Here is a 14,801-nt window from a genome sequence, read left to right as displayed (position 1 = left end):
GGATTTGCCGGCCAGTGCGTGATGCTTTGATGACTAACCACCTTCCTCCCCCACAGCTCTCTGAATGCCCCCCCACCCCACCCCACCCCACTCCCCACACCCGAGGGAAAGATGGAAGGAAGGATGGAGGGATGGAGAGAGAGAGAGAGAGAGAGAAAGGATAGGAAGGTTGATAGGAGGCAGCCACTGGCAAACAGAGGAAGGAAACGGTGACTAAAAAGGAAGAATAGGTAAATAAGAGAGGGAGAGAGACAGAGGGGGGAGGGAGGGGATATCAGAAGAGCTTTGAGTTTCTAGTCTTGTGGCTTCCATATGAACAGATGGAAAGAGAGAGAGAGAGAGGGTGAGAGAGAGAGATGGGTGATACATAGAGAGACAGAGGGATGATGGGGGAGGGGGGAGGGGGGTTATGAGGTAAATGAAACCTGGATGTTCCAGAAAGAGAGTGCAGACTGGTGAAGACTGACAGGCTCGGGGTGAGGGGGGATTTTAAAGTGAACTGACGGCTAGGGAGGAAGGGAAGGGAGACGGGGCGGGGGGAGGGTGTGGGGGTGGGGACGCAGATCACAGGAAGAAGAGCAGAGGAAGAAATGGGATGGAGAGACGCAGGTGGATGGATAGAGAGAAAAGGGCAGAGGAAAACAGAGAAGAAGGAGGGGATGCGATCGCTGAAGTGAGGAGGGTCGGTGGACCTGAACAACTACTGTATCTGTCCACAGCAGAGTGCATACATCAGCAAGAACATGTGTGTGTGTGGGCTACACGTGTGTGTGTGTGTGTGTGTCGATCCTCAGCACCAAGGGCTGCACAGCCGTTTTACATGTATCCTGAATATGGATTCACCTCTACCTTACCATATTACTGAATACTTCCTCAAAACTCCACAAAAGATGATTTTTCCTCCCCAGAATGCATCAACTGTACATGAAAAAAAAGGATTTGAAGACTGGTTTCCCTGCATTGGCATCATGAGGGAAACATCTGAGCTTTCTGCATCTCAGTCTGACTGCTGTGCCACAAATCGGCCCCTGAAAAAATGATAAAAGCCATATTTTTGCGAGTTTAATACATTATTTCAACCATTCCTTACTCTTGCATCTGTCTCCAGTCAACGCTACCATGCGATGTCGCTTCGTTTGATCATTTACTTCTCAAAGCAAGGCACAAGTTAATTTAAAGCTTCTAAGTTATCCTTTGACAGATGCAGTGTGTATGAAGGTGACAGATCACCACACACACACACACACACACACACACACACACATGCACGCAGACATACAGATATTCACAGAGCACAGTAAAGGCTTAGGGGGCTCCCTCCGTTGGCTGAGAGAAAGAAGCTGTGTCATCGCAGTGTATGTGTGTGTGTACGTGTACGTGTGTGTTTGAGGGAGAGAGAGTCGGGCTGTACTGCAGTACTGCTCAGTACTCAGGCACGTGGCTCATGTAACACAGGGAGCGTGCAGAGAGATGGAGGGAAGCAGGAGAGAGAGAGAGAGAGAGAGAGAGAGAGAAAGGGAGGGTAGGGAAAAAAGATGGGGCAGAGAGAAGGGTGGGGGTGGAGGGGGGTTAGGTGGTGGTGGATGCAGGCTACTGTATGTGGCAGCATCTGCATTTGTGGAAACAGTATGCAACGACTCCTCATGATGTCTGTATGCAAAGGCTGTGCAGTAATATGACTGATGTTATTCTGCTGATTTTTAAGCTGGATTTGCTTGAGAATTATCCTTCCGCCCCTCCATCCTTCCTTCCTTGCTTCCTTAATTTCTACCTTCCTTCCTTCTTTCCTTCCACTCTAAAGAGTAGAGCCCCCCCCCCCCCCCCTCTCCTCTCGCCTCTCTCTCTCTCTCTCTCTCTGTCTCCTCTCTCTCTCTCTATCCCTCACTCTGGCAGATTACATAACTACCATTTAATCTGCTTGGGATCATACTGTAATGAGCACAGGGGTGGGGAGGAGAGGGGGATACACAGAGGTAGTGTTGTTGTAGGGAAAAAAAAGGCAGGAAAGAATTTGTTTTCCCATAAAAAATGTTTTGAGAAAACATAAAATAGTCAGCATGGGAAGTCAACATTATTTATATGGGGCCTTAAACACCAACCCCTTTGTTTTAGAGCACTTCACAAGGTCGAAAGAAAAAGGTAACAGAAAAAGAAACGATGTAGACAAAAGACACAGACGCAGACAAAAAGGACCGAGCACATTTCCAAAAAGCAGGTGAAGCACATCAATCACACTGAAAGGCCATTGAGTAAAAGTGGGTCTTAAAATCCATTTTTAGAAATGGCAATGGATACTGCTGACCAACATTTTCAGGAAGGCTGTTTCACAGTCTAGGGGCCGCAATAGCATAAGAGTGATCAGAAGAATACAGAAAAAGTCTATTTTTATGTCATCTAGCTATTTTATCTATATATCTAGCTATGTTTCCTCCCTTTGTCATCCATTTTTCAAAATACCATCTCAATGAAAATGTTTATTTATTACAGGAATCATTTTACTTCCTCACCCATAAACAGCACTAAATATGCTGCATCTATGACCTTGGCAGCTGATGATGTGCAAACCGCTGGATAATGTAATAACATAATGTGATAAATTTAAATGGGTCAAAAATGTAATGAAACCTATTAATATAATAAATTACATCACATTACTACAGTGATGTGATAATAATTGTAACATCTTTAACTGATGATATAATAATAATACTGACTATTAATGACTGACTATTAACAAATCAATTTATTACATTCTTCTCATTCTTAGTTATTACATTATGAGTCAATAATATTATTGCATCATCAGTTAAAAATATGTTACACCCCTTTTGAAGTAATAAACATCAGCTAATGTAATAATGTAATGCACATTATATTACATTAACAGGTTTAATTACATATTCAATCCATTTAGAGGGTCAGTTTATTACATTTTGACGAGTTACTAAATTATCCAGCATTTATTTCATTATCAGTTTTTCATATTGTGGTGTGTATTTATTTCAAATATAGATTTTGACTGAACCTTTTCTCAGGTGATATTGATTCTTTTTCTAAGAGTTATCAGTGGAATGGAGTAAGGATAGAGAGATTAGAGTTGAGTAGGATGGGACTGAAACCTCACTGACCTCATCACAAACCTCAGTCTGTATGTATGAATGTGATTGTGATCTCTCTCTCTCTTTTTCAGGCAATAAGACAAAGGAGGGAGTCGTGTCAGGAGTAAACACAGGTAAGACAAACTGCATTTATGTGTGTGTGTGTGTGTGTGTGTCCCAGTCTTGCTGCTAACCCTCTTCCTCTATGTGCCCCCAGTGGCCAACAGGACCAACGAGCAGGCCAACATTGTTGGCGACACAGCGGCTGCCGGGGCCAACGACGTGTCACAGGCAACCGTGGAGGGGGTTGAGAACGTCGCCGCGTCGACCGGGTTGATCAACCAGGTCAGTCGCCATGGCAGCATTGGATCACCAGTGGTTTCCGCAGGTTTTAGTGGTTTCACACCAGTAGTGATGTAATGAGGATAGGGACAATAATATTCTGCCACAACACCCGGGTTTAAACCATGCATCCACCAAGCATCTACCCTGCTGAAGTGAATCCCCACTAGCAACCCTGACCTCTGACCTCCCTGTGGAGGAGGAAAACAAAGGGAATTTCTCCTTCAGGGATCACAAACGTATCACAAAAACAGAACCAGGAAATAGAATTACCAAAACTCAAAGACAAACATGAACACTTTGAGTGGTGAGAGCAAGGAGCCATCCAAATCAGAACAATCTTTTTAGATGCTCAACACAGGAGCGTATTTCGGGGTCGGGGTCAGTGTGCAGCACCATCGAAAGGTCTGATCATGGCTGATGTCCTGCTCTAAAAAGGTCAGACAGTCCGTTGTCAGAGGGACATAGATGTGACGAGACCCGCAAGTTCAAAGGTTACAGTCTGCCGCAGGTAGTGTGCTGATGTTGAATGGCGTAGTTTAGGCAGCAGGGCCTGTGGTCAGCCACTAGAGAGAGCTCTTTCCCCACATAAAACACACTCTCATTAGGGAAAAAACATCTCACTTTCACTCTTTCTTCCCTTGAATAAGTGATACATTTGTACAATGCTGAATGCTAAATTGATCCACAACACCTTTATATTTATACTCTTAATTATAAAGATACATTTTCATACATTTATCTATTATAGATAACCTTGCCCAGTGCAAGCATAAACCGAGTGCAAACATGAAGTTGCAAACTATTATATATTTGCACTGTATTTGTAATGATATATTTTGTTGTTTTTAACCAGGGTTCAAATTATACTGTATTTCAGCTCTTGGGGGATGACTAATGTTGCCTGGCTGGGCCAACTTAAAATATTTTTAATTTAATTTGGTGGCACACACAAACAATTTCATATTGACATCCCTCGTGTGGCCTTCTTATAATTTGAACCCTGTTGTCAGACCTCTTTGTGCAATATGTTAGATGCTCTTACATCTAACGTTGGTGTTGTGTTTGGTGCACTGCTTTCTATTATAGTTCAAAATTTTGTGTGTTATTGATTTTGTTATCGTATTGTGTTTCTGTGTGTGACTGTGCACTGCTGTGCTGTGTTGTTCTGTGCTGTGTTTCTGTTCTTTTGCTAATCTGTACTTGTTTATGTTGTTTGTGTCTCCTCTGTGTTGCCCTGGTAGGAGGAGCCTGTATACGAGGTGCCTATTGGACAGGACTGTGTGGGGTCATAGGTTATAGGTCATCATGTGTGGGGGCGGGTGGGGGTCAAGGAGAGATAAAGAGGGGACACCCTGCATGCTACTACCTATTGTAGCTAACGGCCCACACCAGACTAAGTGAGCGTCAAGACGGGAAAGGAGAAATTCAAGCCACTTATTAAAAATGTATGCAGTCCTGCACTATAAGGGGCTTTGGATAAGAGCTTCCATCAAATGACATAGATTGTACAACAGTAGCACATCCCATAGTATCTCTGAGAGCAATTCAGGCGTTATTAATGTGAGTTCTTACTCTGAATACTGCAGGCACTTTCCTCTGACCCCTCAGATGCTCACTCACTTGTGTGGTTTTAGGCTATAGTGATACTAAAACTCTCCCAGGTCCATTTCTAACCATACTACCGTCTAGCTTAAGTGATATGACAAGCTCTCAGCCACATCTCTAGCACAATAGAAAAGCTATTGAATATCCTCATGGCATGCACTGAAATAGCTTAGCTTCTACGCAACGTTCAGCCAGAATATAAGGGAAGGCTTTGCACACAGAGCCTGGTAGGTGAAGGTCATAATTTATTAAACATGCTGTAACCCTCAAACACTCAAGACCCCCTGCAACGCCATAAGCACAACTTACCACAACAGGCTGTTTGAACCCTAGTGCATGGTGTTTGTAGCCTTACCGCCTTGGTAGATCAGAGCTGGAGGGAGGGGGGAGCTAGTGGAAGGTGGCCTTGATGCTTGAGGCCCCCCCCCCCCTCCCCCGTCCTCCTATCGCCTCATCCTGTCATCTCAGCTCTGACATCACCTCCACCTCTTTCTCATCTCTAATGTATCCTACTCTCTCTTTCTCTATTCCTACAGGGAGAATATGGAGGAATGGAGCAGGGAGGCGAAGGAGGAGAGGTGAGGAAACAGCTAGAGGGCTGGTACTGGGATCAAAGCGCACTGCAAAAAGTCTCCATCTTAACGAGTCATTTAGTCTATTATTGAGTCCTAAAAATCCTAATTTTCTTAAAACAAGTGAAAAAAAATTCAACTTGATTCTACGAAATGCTTGAAACAAGTTGATTTGCATTGGTAACAAGTGAATTTCTCTCACCCAATTGGCAGATTTCTTTCACTTTTTTTAAGAAAATTAGGATTTTAGGACCCAATAACTGACTAAATGAATGAATTTTTTGCAGTGTGTCTAAGCAATTAGCTTGTAGTTCAGTCAGATCAAACTCTATGTGACAGTATTGGCTGAGGACAGTAATTCATTACCTCTGTATAATCTTGAAACATATTAATATGAATGTTGATTTACTTTTTTCTTTGTTTTTTCTTTCCTTCCTTCCTTCCTTCCTTCCTTCCTTCCTTCCTTCCAGGGGTATTAGTCGCTGTCGGGACCTCTCCTCCCGTCCTCTCCGATGGTCCCTCGCTCCCCCTCGCCTCGCTGTACCAGACTCCAGATGTTCGACATATTTTTTTGTGACTTTATGGGAACCAAATCAACTGAAACAGACTCTTCCAGATTGCCCCCTCCCACTCCCACCCACTCCCCACCCCTCCTACCTCCCACCCCCCACCCCCCTGCCCCGTCACTCCCTGATGCCCTCCTGTTAACCCCCCCAGCAGTCCTCTGCCACCTGTAATGCCCCCTTTAACCCCCACCCCCACCCCCGACCCCTCACCCCCCACCAAACGCCCTGTTTTTCTGCAGCCTGTAGCTTTTCTTCCACCGCCCGTCTTCCCTCACCCGATCCCTGTGTTAGTGTTGTCATGATATTAACCCCGGTGTTGTTGTCACCCCATACCTACCCCCCTATAGGGAGACCTGCTCACACGCACACACACACACACACACACACACAACCAAACAGAGACACGCTTCCATACGCAATACACACTCACACCCGCCCTGAGAGACACACACACACACGCGCATACATAAATACTAGCAAAGGCACACACACACACACACACACACACACACACGGGGCAGATGAGTGACAATTGTAGTCATTGTTTAGAGGAATTTAGTTTATTAGAGTATCTGGGTGTGTGAATAAATACTGCAACAACAAATGATCGGGCCTCTGCAGGATGACGCACAGCAAGAGCGAAATAGGCAACTCCCTGTGTGACTGAGACGGGGTTTGAGAAGGTGTGAGCAACTTTTTGTGTGTGTGTGTTGTGTGTGTGCATGTGAGCTTCTATGTGTGTGTGCGTGTGCATGCCTAACCGCTGACGTGTAAAATAAGGACGGCGCTCCAGAGGCTTCTGCAGGGAATCATGCGATGGAGAGAGATGATGACCATTCTGTTTTGTGTGTGTGATAGTTAGTTAGCTACAGTAGACTGCATGAACAGACCCGTAGAGTGACTTGTGGTGTGTTGTAACCGTAGAGTAGCGGCTGTCCTATATAGCTTTGTATTGGCTTAGCGTGTGTTTTGTCTCGACATGTAGAAACAGGGTTATTATCGTCAGCCAGAAAGCAATACATTACGCTCATTCTCTCGGCCTGAGTCGGGTGCATTGGATGCGAGAGACAACGAGGGCAGATGTTCCACGAGTTGTTCCTTAAATCTTAAAAGCAGAAGCAATATGGCACATACCGTACAGCTCAAACTCGGCAGTGTGAGGTGGGATTTAATCTGGCCTGGGTTTAGTCCGGGTTTAGAGTCATTAGAAGTGGGAGGATGAACGACAGTGTGAGAAACAAGGCCGATGATAATCAGGTCCCTCGTTGTGTTGGTTCACTTGTTGTTATACTGTAGGCTGACTTGCTTTTTAGTCTTTGTGAAACTGGTTTGCATGCGTAGAGAGAAACAAGCAATATGGACGTCAGCCAGTCAGTTATTCCGATGTCTGTGGTGAATAAAGACAGTCAGTCAGGGAGTCAGGCAGTCAGCCAATAGGGACGTTACACTACGCTGAATCCTGGGATATGTAGTTTTTAATGGTACGGTTCATTTCACACTAACTGGTCCCACTCTGAACCCTGGCTGTTCTGAAGCTCCCACCCATCAACTGTCTCAGCCAATCAGAGGATTCCGTTATCCTGTCACTCACTGTGCCCCGCCCCTCACTGCTTGTGGTAACTCTACAGCTCGTCTGCCCGGCATCGGTGTGTGTATGTGTGTGTGTCTGTATGTATGCACTGTATGTGTGTGTGTGTGTGTGTGTGTGTGTTAACATAGAACAGGTCCAGCCAGCAAAGTGTGTGTGTTTGTGTCTGGAACAGGTCTGTGTGTTTTTACTTTGAGGCCAATGGAAACTGATGACTGCATGTTGCCTTATCAAGCAATCTGACATTCACATTCACACGAACACGCACGCACGCACACACACACACGTACATATACACATTCACACTGACACACACACACACACACATACACAACACACAAATCTCACTTCACTCACCTACACGAACACAAATTCAGACACAATCACGCACCATGTTTAAGTTGGCATCAAAGCAGACTCGCTGATTTTATAAACAGTACCAGTGAAATTAAAATGATTTTGTTGAAATCCAACTGCTGTGTCAAGAGTTTATTTATTCAGTTGTCTTATTAGACCTTGGGGTGGAAAGTTGGGTGTTCATAACGCAGAGAGAAAGAAACTCTGCAAACTCTGCATCAAGTCAAATAGATGAATTCATCACATACAGATGTCCCACCACTGATTTACCTATGTATTAACAGACAGATCTGTTGGACTAATGGCCTACAAGACAGAGACATGGCGGAGTGCTGGGAACGTCATCACACTATCTTATTATACTAACAGCATTATACTATTCATTATTATACAGCATTAAACTATTATACTAGCATTTCTCTGGGGAAAACAAAAGCTTTCAACAGGTGAGTGAGTGCAGCTGACACACTGGAAATGGCAGGCTTCAGGATACCTGTGATCAAGTAGTCTCATTATCTCTCGCTCTCTCTCTCTCACACACACACACACCCATATCTTCAACTAGGTTGGATCGTTGTGTGTAATTACATTTAATAACCCTGCCAGGTAGCATTTTACCAGTCTCACGCCACCTTACTCCTCACGCAAAAGGCCAGACAGATACTCTGATCTGTGCCAAAATCAGGTTGTTATACTGAGGCTGGTGCTAGCGGGCACAATGAAGAGGAGCCACACCAGGGCGGAGCACATAGCCAACACCCCATAGGAACTGTCAAACAAACACACACACACTAAAAGTGAAAGGGTGTTGTCCCACACAAGAACATGTTATGTACTATTAATACATGCCTTGTCCCTTTGTGTTTGCTGACAGCATGGATGTTTTCAGTGTGACTCACATTGTCCTACAAAATGTTAGGATGCCACTGCTTTCAAAGCTTTCATACCCACATATTCACAATGTTGTGATCTGTGTGTCTGTGTGTGTGTGTGTGTGTGTGTGTGTGTGTGTGTGTGTGTGTTTAATATGTGTTGGCATGGAATACATGTGTGTGTCTTCAGTAAGCATCCTCAGGCCTGAGGTGTGCCTGAGCATACATTCAGAGAGAGAGAAACTGTGTGTGTGTGTGTGTGTGTGTGTGTGTGTATGTGTGCATATTTACCGCCCCAAGCTTTGATCTATGCGGACAGGGGTGTGTGTGGTGGTGGGCTGGCCTCTGCCACCTTCATATAACATTCCCCCCACACACACACCCTCACATTTTCTCACAACCACTACTACACATTCTCACCTCAGCAAGGTATCAACAGAGGATACAACACACCGCAGAGATGTCTAATCCTATGGATATGTTTGGAGGTCTAATCGAGAAAGGAGCTACCACCGCTATCGAGCAGGCGGGTGAGATATTCACAATTCTCTGCTTTGTTAAAGTGAATATATAGATACTTACAGTAAGTCTTTATCCATCACTCCTAGGCATTTCCTTTATACATTTCAAATACATGATTTGACTAAAAATTAACTATAATCGAACTGGTGTCCACTGTATTGAAGGAGTGCATGCTGTTAATATTCAGAGACATTAAAATGATCACTATTCCAAGGTGCACTGAACTCACTGCAAAACATGTCTGGCCATTGAACTGATTGAACTGGAGGTGCATATACAGACTTTTGGACAGACTTTTAACCTGCTTAATACATTTTCCTTGACAAAAAAAAGCTTATATTAGCCTTATTTCAGAATTGGACTTGAATATGTACAATTATTATTTTTCTCTTAAAACTATATACGGACTACAGGAGTTGAATATGCTAACTTTCAGTTACCACAAAAAGCTTACCTTTGAAAACTGATGATCATGAATGACTTTCAAGAACATATATAAAAAAAAAAAAACGAGAAAATGTGATTATCAATTAACTCTGTTTGCTTTTGTTAGTTTAAAATCATTCATTGCAGTGAAGCTAAGAATTAAAAAGTATGTCTACTCCTCATGCTGGGTTAGTTCCCCTTCCACACAGAATCTAGTATGAGAAAAACTCCACATCTGTACTGGGTCTCTGCTTTGGCAGCTCACCATTAATTTTACATTTGTGTATTACTATTTTATTGTTGGTATATTCAGCACTATTGCACACAGAGCAATCTGCCTGAATGGATATGTGATGATGTCTTTGTGTCTCCCAGCTGATGCAGCAAAGGACCAGCTAAGCAAGGTGGTGGGGGGAGAAAAGAAGGAAGAGGATAAAGGTGATCTATTTTTTTTGTTCATCATCTCAATTTTCCTATTTTATTTGTGAGGCACACTTTACCGACCTCCATCATGACTCTTTCCCATCTAAATTCATAGCATGGATTATAATAAATATGTTATATGAAAATAAGGTATTTTGCAGAAAACATAAACGAACCCTTTTCTTAAAATATAGATGTGATAGTTTTATTTTTATTGGCAGTCATCTTGTGTTGACCACTGACTCAAGTTCATAGTGTAGCTGCTTTTTCCATTTCTCACCACATCATTGTGTGTGTGTGCGTGTTTCCTCTCATAGGCATCGTTGACACATTGCAGACAGCCGCGAGTGAAGCGGCGGCTGGAGCGGCAGCTGAGAATGTACTAAAGCAAGCCAAACAATTATGGAGTGCCTAGTCCTTATTCTCAACTGAACGCCTATCCCATGCGAAGCCCCCACCCCCGGCCCTGAATGGAGATTCTGTTCACCGTTATACAGTGAAACACCTGTGTGATGTTGTTATTGTATGAAAATAAACCATGAAACCATTTATCAGTCTTCATGTTGAATAACCACACACTGTTTAATCATTTTATTGACATTTTATTGGTTTTCAACACAAAAAAAAATAAGGCAATAGAATTTTTTTTTTAGTAATTTCCATGTAAGGACTTGGATGGTTAGAAGGAGAAAATTAAACAGGAGAATGGCTGTCACAGTCATTGTTTGATAAGGAAACAGGAGCAAGGTGATCAATAGCAGGAGGGTGGGGGAGAGCGTGTGGGTGAACGTGGGCTGTGATTGGACGTTTACGTGAAGGTGAGCCCCGCCTCGTTGTAGACTTTGAAGACCTTCTCGATGGCGTTGACGTAGGCGGCCGTCCGCAGGTCCAGGCCCAGGTTGTACTTGCTGGCTGTGCGCATGATTTGCTGCAAGGCAGAAGAGAATGCAAACAACAGTCAAACCACTGGAAAAACAGTTTGCCGTTTCATTCTATAAAACCTTTGTTCAACCAGACAAAACACATTTAGATTCACTTTGACAAAGAAAGAACAAAAGTACAGAACATTACACTGCCTGAGCATTTACAGCATTTCTGGAGTGCAATTCCTATGTCTCATCACAGTTTACAATGGTACATGCACACAAAAACAGCAGTGTGACTGGAGGCGAGGGCTGGGTTTAATGTTAGTCTGTGTTATTATGAGTCATCCGCCTCAGATTCACCTGCTCACTAAAACAAGTCTGACTGTCTTATCCACGCTCACTCACCCGGGCAGATCTCTCCATGGTGTAGGCCAACCCAGAGTGGACAATGTCCTTCTCAGAGGCTCCCTGCATAGAACAAAGATCAATATTTTGCAAACAGAGCACCACTTCACTGTTTATAGAGAATGCAAAGGTTTACCCGGCATCTGTGTGTCAGACCTTTTTTTGTAAATACTTCTTTGTGTTCGTTTTAACCTGCTTGGAATGCCGGATGGGTGGGGTTTACTGCATCGGGACACTAAGTGACAGGTAGTGTTAGGTGAGCTTATATATATGTTTTGATATATTATATATAAAAATGCCACATGACCCAAATCTGGTGTGTGCGCGTGTGTGTGTGTGTGTGTGTGTCTGTGAGGTTAAATATTCTCCCATATAGAAATGTAGTCATCCCCCCCAATGTGTTGTCAACAGAATCATATGCTCAAGAGGATGTGGCCTGATGTTAATAGCTGGATAAATTATCCAATTAAGGAGGCACTAATCAGGCTCACTGAACAGGAACTTATTGACATGGATGAGGACACAGTGAAATACTGTGTCTCAAATTTGCCATGGCAGATCAGTCACACTCGCATTGATTATATAGTGATTGGTGGAATCGTGGAATGCGCACAGGATTAAATAGGATGTTAAATAAGCTAAATTCAGAAACATTAATTCAGCTACTCGAATAGTTATTTACAAGTCTATACTAATGAAAGTATCTTATTAGCTTGGTAAATAGGATGAATAATAAGTATAACTAGTGAACTATGGACTCAGATGAATCAATCAAAGTACTCCAGGTTCATGACACAGCTTAACACCTTTTGCATTTCTCTGTAGGAAAAGGCACACCAAATTTCCTAGCTCAAAAGAGATGCGTTGCCAAGGTTGTCCAACATGTGATCCAGGCAGCAGATATTGTTCTGAGTGACTCCTCCTTACTTCCTCTCAAGTAAGGAGGAGTCCGTCAGAATGGCAGCGAGGTAAGAGAAGAGGAGATAACGGTAAGAAAGTGCAAGTGAAAACAGTTGATACAAAACAATATAGTGACAGAAGAGGACAGCAGAAAAGAAGTCAGAGGAGTAAAAAGGAGGGGAGGAGAAGGTGGGAGATAACGCTTAGCAAGTTGGAAGAGTTGTAACAAAACTCTACAAGTGACAGTAGTGGAAAGCAGAAAAGAAGTGATTGGAGAAGAAGAGGAGAAAAAAGGAGGAAGAAGAAGAGAGGAGGTGGGCTGGTGGCTCGACAGACCCCTCCCATGAACCAAACAGGGTTCTGTCAGAGGGCGAGAAAATTAAAGGTCCCATATGGTGTAAAGCAGGATTCCCCTTGCCTCTTTGATTATAAAGGAGTTGGATGTGCTATCTAAACATGGTGAAAGTATCAAAATCCACACAATCCAGAGAAGCGAGCCTCTAAACGAGCCGTTTGGACTGCCGTAACTTTGTGGCGTCACAGAGGTTCGCTCATTATCATTTTTGTAAGAAATAATAGACTAACAAAGTGTTTTTTTTAAAGCAGTTGAGTGGTTGTCATTGTTTATTACCGGAGAGTTTTCTCTGCCTCTCGCTGTCTGCAGCTGCCGGCTCTGCGGTGTCACACGCTTCTTGAAACGGTTAGCCAATCAGAACAGAGGGGTCATTAATATTAATGAGCCTTTAAGACACGGCGACAGAAACAGCCTGTTCTTGGTAAGGCTCAGAGAGACGCTGGAAAATGAATGTGTAAAAATGGATTGAGAGTGTTTTTGGTACATGACACCACACAAACAGCTTTTAATGGACCTCAAGACATAAAATAAAACACTGGAAAGTGCGGAATATGGGACCTTTAAATGTGAAATGGACTTTGCCTTTGCATTTTAATACTGGCAGACACTGTGCAAACCTAAACTTGAAACTGAAAATGCAAACTGGGCTTTTGCATTTGAATTTGTGTCACGATTTTTGCACACATCACTGAAAATGAAATTATTTCCATTTTCATTTTCATATTGACTGGATTATGCTTCCATATTTCATACCCATATATTCACAGGGCATTCATGTGTATTCAGAGAGAAAGAAACTCTGTGTGTGCGGGTGTGTGTGTCTTTGCGTATTTGCCGCCCCAAGCTTTGTTCTATGCAGATAGGGGTGTGTGTGTGGTGGTGGGCTGGTTTCTACCACCTTCATATATGTAACATTCCCATACATACACACTCACATTTTCTCACAACCACTACTACACATTCTCACCTCAGCAAGGTATCAACACCGCGGAGATGGACATGTTGGAAAAAAAAATCAGGAAAGGAGTTGACACTGTTATCAACCAGACGGGTGAGATATTCACAATTCTCAGCTTTGTCAAAGTGAATGAATAGATACTTAAGTCTTTATCCATCACTCCTAGGTTAAAGTCATGAATGACTTTCAAGAACATTTAAAATTATTCATTGCAGTGAAGGTGAGCTTTGCTGCTACAAAACTAAGAATTAAAAAGTATGTCTACTCCTCATGCTGGGTTAGTTCCCCTTCCACACAGAATCTAGTATGAGAAAAACTCCACATCTGTACTGGGTCTCTGCTTTGGCAGCTCACCTTTAATTTTACATTTGTGTATTACTATTTTATTGTTGGTATATTCAGCACTGTTGCACACAGAGCAATCTGCCTGAATGGATATGTGATGATGCCTTTGTGTCTCCCAGCTGATGCAGCAAAGGACCAGATAAACAAGGTGGTGGGGGGAGAAAAGAAGGAAGAGGATAAAGGTGATCTATTTCTTCTGTTCATCACATAAAGTCACTTGATTTATGATTTGGTGGTTTGGTCTGTGTTCAGGTGTTCAGATGTATAATAGGTGCTATGCATCCAGGAATGTAGCAGGCTGAACCACCTCAATTTTAAATTTTCCCATTTTATTTGTGAGGCACATTTTACCAACCTCCAACATGACTCTTTCCCATTTAAATTCATAGCATGGATTATAGTAAGTATGAGACTATATGTTATTTTTTTTGTTATGTTTCTGTTATGTTTTTTTACAGAAAACATAAACTAACCCTTTTCCGATGTGATCGTTTTATTTTTATTGACATTTGTTCATCTTGTGTTGACCACTGACACAAGTTCATAGTGTAGCTGCTTTTCCATTTCCCACCACATCATTGTGTGTTTTTCTGTGTGT

The 14,801-nt window shown here is 43.0% G+C and overlaps 1 protein-coding gene and 1 long non-coding RNA gene across 2 annotated transcripts in view; both read left to right on the top strand.

The window, feature by feature from the left end:
• The window catches only part of sncgb (synuclein, gamma b (breast cancer-specific protein 1)), a 7,689-nt gene extending 1,506 nt beyond the window's left edge, over nucleotides 1-6,183 (top strand). The window contains exons 2-5 of the mRNA XM_071907930.1: nucleotides 3,191-3,232; nucleotides 3,316-3,443; nucleotides 5,585-5,626; nucleotides 6,091-6,183. Of these exons, the coding sequence (XP_071764031.1) occupies nucleotides 3,191-3,232; nucleotides 3,316-3,443; nucleotides 5,585-5,626; nucleotides 6,091-6,099 (221 nt within the window). The 3' untranslated portion in view covers nucleotides 6,100-6,183. The remainder of the gene's footprint in view (nucleotides 1-3,190; nucleotides 3,233-3,315; nucleotides 3,444-5,584; nucleotides 5,627-6,090) is intronic.
• Nucleotides 6,184-9,275: 3,092 nt separating this feature from the next.
• LOC144542983 (uncharacterized) lies at nucleotides 9,276-10,923 on the top strand. The gene is made up of 3 exons (XR_013507565.1): nucleotides 9,276-9,533; nucleotides 10,327-10,389; nucleotides 10,692-10,923. It is a non-coding gene; the product is annotated as an uncharacterized LOC144542983 (long non-coding RNA).
• The last annotated feature ends 3,878 nt before the right edge of the window (nucleotides 10,924-14,801 follow it).

Source organism: Centroberyx gerrardi, chromosome 20 (assembly GCF_048128805.1).
Source record: "Centroberyx gerrardi isolate f3 chromosome 20, fCenGer3.hap1.cur.20231027, whole genome shotgun sequence".
Taxonomy (NCBI): Eukaryota; Metazoa; Chordata; class Actinopteri; order Beryciformes; family Berycidae; genus Centroberyx; species Centroberyx gerrardi.
Note: the sequence above shows the minus strand (reverse complement) of the source record. Positions and strands in the feature narration are given on the sequence as shown.